The 14,043-nt window shown below is 29.6% G+C and overlaps 3 protein-coding genes across 3 annotated transcripts; 2 read left to right on the forward strand and 1 right to left on the reverse strand.

Moving 5' to 3' along the window:
* Positions 1 to 1,303: 1,303 nt before the first annotated feature.
* Positions 1,304 to 2,556, forward strand: LOC123293918 (eukaryotic translation initiation factor 3 subunit F). The gene is made up of 2 exons (XM_044874911.1): positions 1,304 to 1,851; positions 2,090 to 2,556. Exons 1-2 carry the CDS (start codon positions 1,431 to 1,433, stop codon positions 2,503 to 2,505), a joined length of 837 nt encoding a protein of 278 aa, XP_044730846.1. The 5' UTR covers positions 1,304 to 1,430; the 3' UTR covers positions 2,506 to 2,556.
* Positions 2,557 to 3,573: 1,017 nt separating this feature from the next.
* On the forward strand, positions 3,574 to 9,669 carry LOC123292606 (hemicentin-1-like). The gene is made up of 18 exons (XM_044873319.1): positions 3,574 to 3,586; positions 3,770 to 3,776; positions 4,210 to 4,367; positions 4,480 to 4,712; positions 4,786 to 4,911; positions 5,081 to 5,332; positions 5,627 to 5,654; positions 5,871 to 6,064; positions 6,402 to 6,505; positions 6,580 to 6,737; positions 6,994 to 7,133; positions 7,233 to 7,409; positions 7,699 to 7,837; positions 8,063 to 8,194; positions 8,270 to 8,405; positions 8,996 to 9,150; positions 9,244 to 9,372; positions 9,560 to 9,669. The coding sequence occupies exons 1-18, from the start codon at positions 3,574 to 3,576 to the stop codon at positions 9,640 to 9,642; spliced, it is 2,364 nt and encodes a 787-aa protein (XP_044729254.1). The 3' UTR covers positions 9,643 to 9,669.
* Positions 9,670 to 10,120: 451 nt separating this feature from the next.
* On the reverse strand, positions 10,121 to 14,008 carry LOC123292607 (ESF1 homolog). The gene is made up of 4 exons (XM_044873320.1): positions 13,879 to 14,008; positions 13,016 to 13,371; positions 11,517 to 12,255; positions 10,121 to 10,905 (listed from the first exon to the last, which is right to left on the reverse strand). The coding sequence occupies exons 2-4, from the start codon at positions 13,364 to 13,366 to the stop codon at positions 10,121 to 10,123; spliced, it is 1,875 nt and encodes a 624-aa protein (XP_044729255.1). The 5' UTR covers positions 13,367 to 13,371; positions 13,879 to 14,008.
* Positions 14,009 to 14,043: the final 35 nt, after the last annotated feature.

Genomic DNA, 14,043 nt, shown 5'->3' on the forward strand with positions numbered 1-14,043 from the left:
ATCATATTGTTGGTATATAATAAAGACATGCGAGAGCGAGTGTCTACCTGTAATTTTAAATCAAATAGGTATTTATTTCAACGTAGGTTCAAGCTTGCCCAAGGTTACTGGTTTTTTTTTTTACCTCAATACAATGCACACAGATTGATGGTGTAGATTTAAATAAATCTTCCAAATGTAACAGGATCTTTGAGACAGGTATTGGTCCGAATAAAAAAAAAAGTTTAGAATGAGTTTAGCGTTATCAAGACCATTAAAATTAATTAGATCCTACAAACGAGGATACATAGTGGTTTTTGAATATCCTCTAAAAATATAATTTTCATGGTTCTTAATTTTGATGGTTTCGCTGCAAATTTTTTAAATTATAGTACCTAAAGACAAATGCTGTAATTATAGGATTAATGTTGAACAAGTTTTGTAGGATTAAAATTAAAATAAATCCTCGAACAAGTGTGTTCCTCGAGCAATGTACAACTCATCACACAATTGTAGCATAATATCAAAATTATTATTTTGCAATTTAAATTGTTATATTTTGACATGGAAGTAATGCGAGTGCTCATAAACATGATTTTATTAGATTTTTTTTATATTTCTGTATGCGGTTAAAGATATGGTATAATAACTTTAATTACTATTTTCTAAATTAGAGTCTAGTTTTATTATTATCACGAAACGGTGATTTAGCATGATCAATAATTTATTGAAAAGTTTTCCAACAATCGAATAAACGTTATAATATATTATTATTTATTATAATTGAAATCTTTTTTTTTTTTTGTAATATAATTTTAGTAAGAAATGGATTACGAAAATGTCCAATTAACCGAACAATGTGAACGTATTTTAATTTAAGTAAATGAGCAACAAAGGTCAAGGTTTTGAGTTCGTAGGATTGAAAGGTCTTGGATTTTGTAAACCGTTAGAGATAAAACATAAGTTTAAGTGTAGAAAATGTTCCTTATAAAAAATAAACAACTTTTGTGTCAAACATTTTTTCTGAAATATCATCGTTTACCCGGGAAGGCGCAAATTTAAGGAAACTTTAGCATCCATTTTCTCAAAAACTATAAAAGATAGGAAGTTGAAAATTTGCAGGTAGCTTTAACTAGTAGTCTTGCAAAGATTCCTAAAACTACATTCATCACTTTCAAGAGTATTTCAACAGTTAATTCAGTCAATTGTTTGTTTTTATATATTAAAGTGTTGGCTCTACAAGTAGCTCTCTCTAAAAGTATAGAATATAACTATTAGTGCGTAGTTGTTATAGAAGATTTCTACATTTCCATAGCGAGCCACATGTCACTTGCATTATTTTTCCATCTTTATAATTTAAGGTTATGTTGTTTCATACCTGTTAAACATACTTTCACCGTAAATTATTTAAATTGGTTACAAACATACAATAAATAATAAAACATTGAACGATGGCACTCAATTTAGTTGTAAAGATTCATCCTGTAGTATTATTTCAAATCGTTGATGCATATGAAAGAAGAAATGCTGATTCGCATCGCGTTATCGGAACATTACTTGGTAATGTTGAAAAAGGTGTTGTCGAAGCGACAAATTGTTTTTGTGTACCCCACAAGGAACATGCCGATCAAGTTGAGGCAGAATTGAATTATGCTATGGATGTGTATGATCTAAACCGTCGTGTAAATTCATCAGAAAATATTGTTGGATGGTGGGCCACCGGAAATGAAGTAACTAATCATAGTTCTGTAATTCATGAATATTATTCGCGAGAATGTAATAATCCAGTACATGTTACTTTGGATACAAGTTTACAAGGTGCACGAATGGGTTTGAAGGCGTATGTTTGTGTTCAATTGGGAGTTCCAAAAGGTACGTCATTTTATGTTATTGTTTAGGATGGTTATATTCGTATAAGAGTGAACCCGCAAATCCAAATTTAACTCATCTCGATGTGACCATTGTCCACGAATATCCTTTTAAAATTTAATTTATAATAGTATTTTTTTGCCATTATTACTGCCCATGTAGATTGTACTCGTTTATGCGACCAATTGGAATAGGTAAATAATTTTTTTAGAAAATAACTAAAGTATAATTTTCTTTTAAGGTAAAGTCGGTTGCATGTTTACCCCTGTAAGCGTTGAAGTTGCATCGTATCCACCAGAAATCGTTGGTCTTCAACTATGCCAAAAAACAATGACTGGAAATGCAGCCCATAACAAACATGTGCAGCCGATGTTAGATTTGTCGCAAGTATCAGAAGCCAGCTTGAAGTTGAATGGCTTATTGGATCAAGTATTAGCGTATGTAGAAGATGTGCTTGCAGGCAGTACACCACCGGACAATGCTGTTGGCCGTGCATTATTAGATCTTGTACATTCAGTTCCACATATGAACCATGAACAATTCTCAGAAATGTTTAATTCCAATGTTAAAGATTTGCTTATGGTTGTAACTCTTTCACAATTAATTAAAACTCAATTACAACTGAATGAAAAATTAACATTACTTACTTCTTTGTAATTGTATTCAGTTCAATGAGAAATAAAACAATTTTTATGAATAGAAAATAAATTATTTGTATTTTTTTTTTTAAATAAAATTAAAATAAATCTTTTTAGTAACTTTTCTTTCTTATGGAGCAATCAGTGATGCGCTGATATTTGTATCCGTACCCGGCGGATTTCTGGTACACGCTTCTTCTGTACATTAATACTAGTCTAGACAAAGAGTATAAGATAGAGGAGAGGCTCCCAGTACTGGCAATGTTAAAAAATTATCAGCAAGTGACATGGTCGTATTTTCTTTTCCAAATAATTAGGGATTCGCACTAAAAGTTAAAATCCATTAATTAGTGAACAAAAATGAAGGTAAGAGAATTGAAGGCTATAACGTGAATAACTGCTAGTTATTTATATTGTTTAAGCAATATTTGTGCAACTTACATAAAAAAAATCGCTTTTGTGTGATTTTTTTCCACAAAAAATGTATTTTAATAACAATAAAAATGGGTTTTAACTTTTGGTGCGGAACTCTAACTTTTTTGAAAATAAAATACAACCCATGTTAATTGGTGATAATGTAGCATTCTATAGATGAAGGAATTTTTAAAACTGGCTTATCCAGAGAACTCAAAAATGAAGATTTGTATAAATTTTCATACAAACTTGCACCCCCTATTTTACCCTTTTAGGGAATACATTTTGAAAAACCCTTTCTAAACTGACACCTGGAAATTTCAAATTTCTATCATTAGCGATGTAGGTTTCTTTTGAAAGGTATTATGAGTTTAAAATATATATAAAAACTAAAAAGACATATTTAAAAAAAAATCATAAAAATCGCAGCTGCTATTGACGACTCCCTAAGAATGGCAATATTATGTACCTATTCCTTTCTGCGACTATAAATTAATTTTCGCTGAATTTTGAGACATTTTGTAAATATATTCATAATATTCATATATTTCATAGATTATAAAAGGGTTTTTGTCTACGTCAGATTTATAAGAAAATTAATTGATTTTATTTGCTTTAATTAAAAGTTTGACCTTTCTTTTAATAAACTTGATCTACAGATTATCTTATCAATATGGGAAATACCCGTAAAATTACCAATCAATTCTATATTTGCTATAATTCAATATATTTATGTATTTAGTGGCATATAGTGTTTTCTTTAAGCTACTTGTATTTTAAATTACGCATGATGTTTTCTTTTCTTTTAATTTTTACTTTGTTGAGTGCAATTACAAAAATTGATTTTATAAGTTCTGCTGTGGTTGCAGATTCTGGGTAAGTAATCTTTTTTTGTAAGATCCGTAAATCGATTTAAAAATCACTTAAAAATCTGATGTAAACAAGAGCGTTCACATAAGAGACGTAGAAAAAAATGTATTTTTCCGAATTTTATAAAATTAACATCAATTGATATAGAGTGAAAATTTTTGAGTATTTTATTATTATTATTATTATTATTTTACTATCGGTAAAATTTAATGATGCTACAGATTTAGCAGAGCCAATACCTCATTTAATCAACTTGTCTTTTACAAATGGGACTTTCCCGGACATTATTTTACGTGATTTTCGAAAAAACATTTATTAGTATTCTGCAAACACCCACCTCCTCATCACTTTAAAATATATAAGATCTGAAAACTTTTTGTTTCTTCTTCAGGATAAAATGGATAAATTTTGAGGTTTATGAAATTTGTTTTAATTTCAGGAATGGAATTACTCTAGCATTTGCAATTGACAATACCGGGTCAATGGGGGACGATATTAGTGCAGTGCGTATAGCGCTGGGAAAAATTATGGATCATGTTAAGGATAGAAAACAGCATCCTATAGTTAATTTTGTTGCAACAACTTTTAATGATCCAGGTAATCTATTACTTTTGTAACACATTAATTGTTAGTACACTAAGTATAAATAGAAAAAGATATTCGAATCTTTCGCAATTTCACCAAACTCTTAACACTTCAATCATTTTAGATCCACCTGTTATTTACAAAACTACAGACAGGGAAGAATTTCAAAAAAAATTAGATTCCATACGTGTGTATGGCGGTGATGACTGTCCAGAATTAGCAATGTCGGGTATCAAAGCAGCAATAGAGGAGAGTTTGAATAATTCCATAGTGTATGTATTCACAGACGCTTCGGCTAAAGATACAGCTTCACTAGGTGAACATGTAGTTCAATTAGCCAAACAGAAATCTGTGCAGGTAAATTATTTTAAAAAATAACTTAGAAGGAAGAAATATTTTTTTATCTAGAGCATTTAAATATTTGGTACAGGTGACATTCCTTTTAACCGGAGAATGTTCAGGGCGACATGATGAAAAATTTTTAATTTATGAACGATTAGCTAATGAAACATTGGGCCAAGTTTATCATATTGCGGATAAAACTCAAGTTGGACAGGTAATGCTATTTTAGTAATAACACTTTAATTTTAATTATTTATCGATATGAATATTCATTTCACAGAGCGAGTACAATCAAAATTTGGCGCAATTGAAGTAGAGATTTCATTCTGCTCATATCTATGCCTGAATGTACTGTATTTTATATTTATCCAATTCATTTTCAGGTCTTACAATTCATTGCAGAGTCGTTAAACGAAAAAACTAAAATAATTGGTAGTGGTAAAACAAAAATTGAGGATAAAAATACGGATACTGGAAGATATGAGAAGGAAATGTATGTTGATGTTGATCACACTATGAAATCTTTTACTGTAATATTAAATGGAAATAATCCCAAAATGATTATAAAAAATTCCAAAAACATTATTGTTGATGATTTTCAAGTAGAAACAAAAGTAAATTTGGCAGAAATTTTGGTAAGTATTAAAAAACAAAACTGATAAAATTTATTTCGAATGCTTAAAATATATTGCTGGCGAAAAATAAATGAATGCTTAAAAAATCTTGATTATGATAGTGCGTATAGAAATTTAAATATGCGTTAGCTATATTCCTGATTGGCTCTAGCGATTGTGTTCTTGATTCTATGAGTCCACTACTAATGAATTTTATTTATAAAATGGACAACAATATGGGATATTTTCGATTTAAATTTGAGTTTGACTAACTTGAAAATAATGTCGTCTTATTTAGCAAATTTTATTTTCCAGATTAAGCAAGTAAATAACCCAGAACCAGGTAGATGGATGATAAAATCTTCAAGCACTAAACCACACGCAATTGAAATTAAAACTACAAGCGAAATGGATTTTTTATATGGATTTTCTTTAACTCTTGTTGGATAAAACTATTCCTAATCCAGTGCAAAGTACGCTTAACTACGAATATATCGTCTTTTTTAAGCTAATTCAAAAGTCTTCTCTATTAACATTGGTAATATCATTTTTATTATAGAAGTCAATAGTTTTCTGGCACTTCGACCTATCACAGAAGATACAGCTAACCCATGGAATCCAAACACGGTACAATTTCTGGATATGTCGGGGAATAAAATTGGGAAAGTAATGAAGTTATTACGTGTGCCTCACTCTCAAAACTTATTTAGATCACCAAGGTTTTTAGTTCCCGATCAATTATTCTACATAGAAGTAAGTAAAAAAATGACATTTTGAAAAAAAAAAGAAAATACAATACATTAAGATATTGAAGAATTGTTCACATACCTGTTTCTGGTAGCTCAATTGATTCCTACTTAAATGCATTTTTTTCATTTTATTCAAAAATTCTAAAATTATTCAAACGGTGAAAGTTAGTAAAACCGCTAGTGACGTCCGTTACTAAGATAGTAAGAAACCATTTGCTAACCATGAACGGATAGACGTAACATAAGTGTCGCAACTGAACTAGTCGTCATAAGAAGTTAACTTAGAAATTTTGTTAAAAACGTACTATAATAAAATCTTATGTGAATATAAATTTCTTTAGGTAACAGGATACGATGCCAGTGGTAATGTAGTTAAACGAATTTCTAAATCTGCGATAGAACCTCAGAAACCAAATGACAAAGAAATTAGCCGAAATGGAGGATGGTAATTTTTTTATATTAAGTATAATTTATAAATAGTAATTGTTATAATAATAATATTATCTTTGATTTACTTAGGTCTGAATGGTCTGATTGGACAAAATGTTCAGTGGCTTGTGGAAGTGGTGTTCGTTTTAGATATCGTGAGTGTAACAATCCTCGTCCTTTAAATGGGGGAAATTATTGTGAAGGTTCACTTGTAAATCGAGATCGATGTAATGAACATCCGTGTCCAAGTAAGTTCGAAAATCGACAGTACAATTTTTTTTTATCGTAATATAATCACCGGAATAATCACAAAAAAGTTAACAGTCACAGCGAAACCAGGTTCAAAGTCATATAAAATAAACAAAATAAAGTAATTTGGTAAAATATATTTTGCTGTTTCTCTTAAATTTTTATTATTTGCAACTTCAAGTAAATATTTAAAAAAAAAATAAATTAATGTTTTTATAAGTTTTCACGGTCTGTATATAAAATTTTCTAAATTAGGAAATGGAGGATGGTCTGAATGGAAAAATTGGACTAAATGTTCCGCCTCATGTGGAAAGGGTTTAAAAACTGGATTTCGAACATGTACAAATCCAACACCATTGTATGGTGGAAAGCCGTGTACAGGTGATAATTTTACAGTAAGTGATAAATCAACTATAATTCAAAAATACATTCAAATCGAATATTTTTACTATTTTATTTAAATTTATTTTTTTCTATATTATTCTTTGCTGCAGATTGAAGAATGTGAATCGAAATTTTGTTATCCAGGAAAAATTATTCTTCGAATAGCTGGATTGGTAAATGGTAAACGTATTACTGAACACATCGTACGTGTAGATCTTATAGCTGATGATCTTAGGGGAAACAGAACGAAATTTCGAATAGTTACCGAAGATATTCTACGTAGTCCCGTATGTGCGAAACATGAGCTGTGACTATGAGCTCTCATACATAATCTAGAAATTCTCCGAGAAATTTTTTTTATGTAAGCCGAGTCCTCTTTTTTGAAACGTTAATTTTTGACGCACAGTTTTTAATTTATAAGCGCACAGTTTTGTTAATATAAATTCGACAAAAAGTCTATTATTTTTGGTCACATTCACTTCTCATATGTAAATTGAAAAGTATTTTAAGTTGTTGTGGTCTCGGAGAGTTTTTAGTACGTTTACGATGTCTTTAATTATTTATATTATAAATTAGTATATGTGGAGCCCAATTTATCATCATATTACCTCTTCAGTCGCACTGCTGTTTTCAAAAGAAATGGAAAATAGTACAAATGGATTCGCGTTATCACGTGGAAACTTTCATCAGATTTCAAAGATTAACTTTCATAGTGGTATGTTAAACAACAGAAAGATGGTTAAAAGGGAGTAGATTTCTAAGACAAAAATTATTATCAAAAAATTAATAAAACTCGAGAGGTTTTTTCGTTTTACACCTAGAAGTGAAACTTACGTTAGATTGCAGAAATTAAATTGTATTTTTTTTGTATTAGATTTCTTTACTAATTAGTATATTTTTTCGTGGACTGAATTGTTTTTAATATTCTATTTCGATTCAGGAGAACTTTTGAAAATTAGACATTATGGACATGGTGTGGATAGTAAAGACACATTAATAATTGATGTTCAATTGAATGGAGATGTACCTGTACATGCCAGAAAAACGAATATACCAATATCACCAAATGAAAGTATGTACACATTAAGTAAAATATATTTTGTCCATTATTTTGATAGCATAAAATTAATAACTAATTTGTTTCTAGAAATACTCATGCATACTGAACCGGGAAAAATATACATCAAACAATCGTTAAATGCTACCGATGAAAAAAAGAAAATAAACATTGGATATGATTTAGTAGAAATATTTGAATATAGCGATAAGTCAAAATTTATGTCGTAAGTTAACAAATTATTTGTAAGATTTTAACAAAAATACTTTAGAACCCTAATGGAAAAAATATTTTAAGAAAGAATTAGTCTTGGAAATTCTTAAAAGTCTAAGAAACTTAATAAGTCTGGATATCTCTGAATCAGACAGTCCAAAAATGTTGAGAAATTCAGAGATCCTAAGACTTTTTCAGAGTTTTTAAGACTTATTCTTTCTTCAAATATTTCCACATTTCCACAAAAGATAAACTTACTTAGTACTTTAAGGGGGAGTAGAGGATTTTATCGCTTGTTTTATCTAGCAAAATAATTGATTGCAGATATGTCTGAAAAGTTCAAAAAGTCAAAGATAAGAAATTTGAAGATCGTAAAATTCTCTAAAAACTTTTCAAAATATCATTTCGCAAATCTTTTCACAAATTTTCACACTCAAAAACTTTAAATTTGGATTAGTCACAGCCTAATATAATCTACAATTTATGGTTATTGATCAATCCAAACGTTTGTAAGACCTAATCTTTTTTCTAAGAAAACATAACGAAGTGGTAAAGTTTTATATTCCAGATTTTATATTTAACAAAAATGATGTATATTTTTAGATTTGTACGTCAAAATTTAAAATTAAGTGAATTTAATACCCAACTCACACCCGATTCAAGAATTTTAACATTTTCCATGGACAGTTCCATGGGTCCAGCCACCACACAAACGTGTCCATCTGGCTATATATTAGAAGAAAGAAAATATTGTTCAGGTAAAACATTATTTCCTGGCACCAAATCCAGAATGGAGTAACATAAAATGTATCGTGTATTTTGCTCTAAAGTCTTACTCACTCTATTTTTAGATGTCGATGAATGCGTAATGAGAACACATAAATGCAGTCATGATTGCAAGAATTTGCTAGGAAGCTATCAATGCACCTGTCCTGAGGATATGGAGTTAGATGAGGATACTTATACCTGCAAAAAAATTGGTAAATATTAAACAATAGAAAATATCAATCAATAAATTAACTAACAACTAACTAATGAATTAATTAGAATTTAAGATGAGATAAAATTTTCACGAATATTTTGCAATTGCTTAATTTTATACAAGGCTTTAAACAAATTATTTGTATAAAAATATACCGCGTGATTAATTTAAATTATATTTTTTAGATATTCCTGAGAGTCTGGAACTTCTGGATTATTCAGATTCGGAATATGATTACGAGTTACCTGATAAAAAAGATGCCAAATAAAATGAAATTCAACAAACAACAAAAATAATTTTTAATATGTTAATCAAGTTAATTAATATATTTCTATTTTTAATAAAAAAAATATATAATTTACTTAAAGAAAATTAGTAGTTACTAAAAACAAATTTATGTCCCTAAAATTTCCTATATTTTACTCAAAAAATTATGGTTTTAAAAAACATACCAACATACAGTATAGTTCTAGTAGCTCTCTCCAAACTGAACCGATTTCGAAGATCATCGCATCTTTTTTAGTTGTTTCGGATACGGAACCCTAAATTAGCACTTGAAACATAAAAAAAATTTTGTTTCATTCCGTTTAGCAGCTACGATGCTACAAACACACACACACAAATAGCGAGCTAATTTATAACAACCCTCTTTTTGGTTCGGGGGTAAAAAAAACATAATAATAAAAATAATTTGCTTAAAAAAAGTAGTATTTTATTAAATCAACACTATTAACATTTCTTTTTTCCTATTTCTTTCTTTTCTTTCCATTTATATCTGAATCTTTAGTATCACTTCTTCTTTTTAATTTTTCATTTATAAGCGATTGAGTGGCATCTGTTTTCTTAAAGTGGGGATCAGTTGGATCAATATTAAAATGATGATTTACAAATAATGCTGCAAATCGGTTATCATTAACATTTAGTTGAAAATCATCATCCGTTTGTTTCAAATTTTTATTCTTTTTCGCCTTCTTCTTAGATTTAGAGCTACCATTTTCCAAATTAGAACTAGCTTTTTCTCCATTTTTATCCATTAATAACAATTCAAGCTCAGCAGTATTCGTATCGTTTGCATCATCTTCATCCTCATCTTTTGTTTTAAATTTATTACTTCGTTTATTTTTCGGTTTATCAATCAAATCATCGTCACTGATATTTGATTCATCATCATCAGAGTTATTTTCTTTAAGTTTTTTCAAACGTTCAGATTTCTTTTCCTTACGCTTTTCTTTTCGTTTCTCTAAATACTTTTCAAATGGCGTTAATGGATCTTTTTGATTCTTTTTATTTTTCATTACTTCATCGGTTTTTTTCTGTAAATTTACACCCCATGAAATTTCCATTTCAACATCTTTACTATTTTTATTTTCTTCATTTTTATCACATTCTGCTAACAATTGTTTATATTTATCAATTATTTCATTATCTGATTTAGGTTTTTTTTCTTCATCTTCTTCGATGCCGTTTTCTTGGACATCTGATTCATTTTCATCACCACTACTAGATGCTAAATAATCTTGTAAAACATCATCTGTAATGTAAAATGACAATAGGTCAATGTAGTCACTTTTAAAACACTTGTTTATAAGCGGTTATTGTACTAAAAGTTTATTATTTAAGGTTTCCGAGCTTTTTCCAATTATAAAAGACAGACCACCCCAACTAGGAAGGTAGAGTATGGTGATACACTCATTGATAATAACTTCATCGCGAAAACCTTCCCAGAATTAATGACGTGTATCCAACTATATTACAATAAATTTACCTTTTAAATCGAGAGAGATAGATACAAGAAAACTTCAGTAAAAAATTATAATTTAGAGATTCAATTCTGCAATTCAGTTAGAAAATCGTGCATATATAAATACGCTGCAGACTGTAATTTAAAAACTGTTTTGAAATTTTTCAGAATTTGACCAGTTGGTTTAAGTAAGGCTAGATTTCTTGCGCTTTAATCCAAGAAATTAAGCATTTAACATTCCTTCAGAGCGCCTTACCTCTCAAATGGTTACTCTTACGATAAAATATACCAGAATCTTATTGGCAGAACAGTACTTCATCTCAGTTTCAACAATAATACTAAGCAAAGCTTTTTAATTTTTAATTTTTTAAATAAAAGATAGTAAAAAATATTATACTGACCTGTAATATCATCTATTTTCCCAGAGGCTAACTTTTGCGCAATTTCTGTACGCTCATGATTGGTTTCATCCCAGGTTAATTCGACTTTAGCTTGTTGTAAGGCAGTTGTGGTAAAGTATCGTGGTTGATACTTATTAATATCTGGCATTTTAGTGCAAGTTTCTTTAGGTTCATGATCAAATACAGTATCATCTGGAACAAATCGAAGATCTAATTTTGTTGCACTGGATTCATACTCCAATCCGTCACATTCTTTATATAATACGTCCGCTGTTTGAGCTGTATCACATTCAACGATAGCATAATAGTATTTCAATCTGTTCAATTGATATTGCCTTAGTTTTTCTACATGATAATTCGAACCCATTTCATCTTCTTCGTCGTCATGATTATCTTCGTTTATTGGTTCATGATTAACTAATTCTAATGGACCATGCTTCTCTTCTTCTTGCATTCGTTTCAATCCAAATTCTGATGGATAAATTGAGACTGATTGTATTAATCCACCAGATGGTAGAAATGAATTTAATAAAACCATTAAATCGATTGCTCGAATACGATCCCAATCCATATTACAAATGGCTAATCGACGTGTTGCTTCATTTGTTGTTTCTGCATCTTTATCAAGTTCACCCCAATTGTGTTCAACATTTTCTGTTTCTGAATCTTCAGAGTCACTTAATTCTTCATCTGAAGAGCTGTCAGATTGTAATTTGGCTTCACCTCGAGCATAATCGACCTAAAAGAATATTAATTTTAAAATAAATTAACTTAACATCTTAGTGTTTTATTCGATTGATCATTGGAGAGTGGGGGTTTTAATAGCTGGATGTTTACATACATGTATACATTGAATCTTAAGGGATTTTGTGCAGTAAATAAATTTGAAAGTCAATGGTTGATTTTAAAATATCTTATTCTTCAGGACTTAAACCCCGGCGACGGCGATGGTTATGTGTATAACAAGTATATATGCATGCTCCCCTGTTAGCCCTCATAGCTTCACTTGTCATAATTTGACAAATAAAGTATCGTTGAAAGCGTCTCGATTGACCAGGACAGTAAATAAATTAGAAATAAAATACTGTTTAATTTATACATGAGTCATGTATTATTTGTAATTATTCACAATAATGTAAGACTCTATGTAAATCAAAGTACCATATAGAAAACCCCTAAGTATTTAATAAGGCATAGATAAGGATTTTCGGGGTATACTGTTCATTCTAAAATTTGAGAAGTACATTTGACCTAAATATTGCTAAAACTGTTAATGGAAAGATTTACAATCGTGTTGATTTTATATCGAATTACCCATAGAATAAAATAACAGTATTCTATGCCATTATATCTATAGAACCACTAGAAAATTTTAATTCTCTACAATCTATTTTCTATAGATGCAAAATTTGAAAGGAGGGTTAAAAACTTATATCCAGGCTTTATTTTAAATTCTAAACAATCTTGTTTCTTATATGTAAAAATAAAATTTACTCTACATTTAAGTCTGTAAGTTTCTTTTTAAGCGTTTCTGGAATAGCTTCGTCTTCTGAATCAGATTTCGGTGCGCGAACAAATCGACCTGACTCATTATTTTCATCATTATCTTCATTATCAGACGAATCTTCACCAGAACTCAATTCATAGAATCGTTTTAAATCTTCTTTAGTTGAAGTTTTTATAGCTCGTCCACGTTTATCAACTGAATAGTTATATTTAAATTTATCATCTTCAAACATAGACTTAAATCTTGTATCAATTTTTACTTTTCGTCGTGCTTTTGGAATTCGTTTAAAACGTGGATCATTTGTAAGATGAGAAAAACGATCATCTTTTTCACCTGAATCCATTTTTTCTAAAAATAAAAAAAACACTCAATATTATTTTATAATAATAAAATATATAAGCAATTATATTCTTCATAATTTTTTTTTATGGCGATTGATTGACCGATTCGAAGGGTTTTGTTTTCATGGTTTTTTTTTATCATTACCTCTCATAACTCACCCGCCGGAATGGGGTCCAGACTAATTTCAGATACGGATATCCGTGGATATACAGTTATATCTCAGTTACGGATTGAGAATTTTCTCTCGCGTGGTCTCACCACGGGTTGCACCCAGTATGCGTCGCGGGGGCAATAGCAGGACTCCCTAACCAAGTGTATTGCTGTTACTGTGTTCAGAGTTAGTTTTAAACACCCCGTAATCATATAAACGATTTGTTTGGTTATAAAATAAAGGACTAAAATTTCGAAAATTTAATTGTCTTACATCTAAAATCAAAACAACGGTTTATCGGACAATTTTCTACCGATCTATCAATATTTTCAATTATAAAATATTTTAAATTACAGTTTTACCTGTATGTGTTTTAAGTATTTTCACTAATAACACAATTTACAAACTTTTTTACTATTTGAATTCGGTATTCACCACATTTCTACGGTATAACATAACCGCATTTTAAGACATGTGTTTTTTGAAAGGTGTCATGTGTGAGTCGCTTTCCATATCAATTTCCATCA

The sequence above is a fragment of the Chrysoperla carnea genome, chromosome 2, assembly GCF_905475395.1.
Source record: "Chrysoperla carnea chromosome 2, inChrCarn1.1, whole genome shotgun sequence".
Classification (NCBI taxonomy): domain Eukaryota; kingdom Metazoa; phylum Arthropoda; class Insecta; order Neuroptera; family Chrysopidae; genus Chrysoperla; species Chrysoperla carnea.

Excerpts from the sequence above, each read along its gene's own strand:
- LOC123292607 (XM_044873320.1), bottom strand. The coding sequence starts at position 13,366 with ATGGATTCAGGTGAAAAAGATGATCGTTTTTCTCATCTTACAAATGAT. Across the intron at positions 12,256-13,015 it reads AGAAACTTACAGACTTAAAT|GTCGATTATGCTCGAGGTGA; the intron begins GTAGAGTAAATT and ends ATATTCTTTTAG. Across the intron at positions 10,906-11,516 it reads GAAAATAGATGATATTACAG|ATGATGTTTTACAAGATTAT; the intron begins GTCAGTATAATA and ends TTTACATTACAG.
- LOC123292606 (XM_044873319.1), top strand. Across the intron at positions 5,333-5,626 it reads TAAATTTGGCAGAAATTTTG|ATTAAGCAAGTAAATAACCC; the intron begins GTAAGTATTAAA and ends TTTATTTTCCAG. Across the intron at positions 9,151-9,243 it reads AGAAAGAAAATATTGTTCAG|ATGTCGATGAATGCGTAATG; the intron begins GTAAAACATTAT and ends CTCTATTTTTAG.
- LOC123293918 (XM_044874911.1), top strand. The coding sequence starts at position 1,431 with ATGGCACTCAATTTAGTTGTAAAGATTCATCCTGTAGTATTATTTCAA. Across the intron at positions 1,852-2,089 it reads TCAATTGGGAGTTCCAAAAG|GTAAAGTCGGTTGCATGTTT; the intron begins GTACGTCATTTT and ends TTTTCTTTTAAG.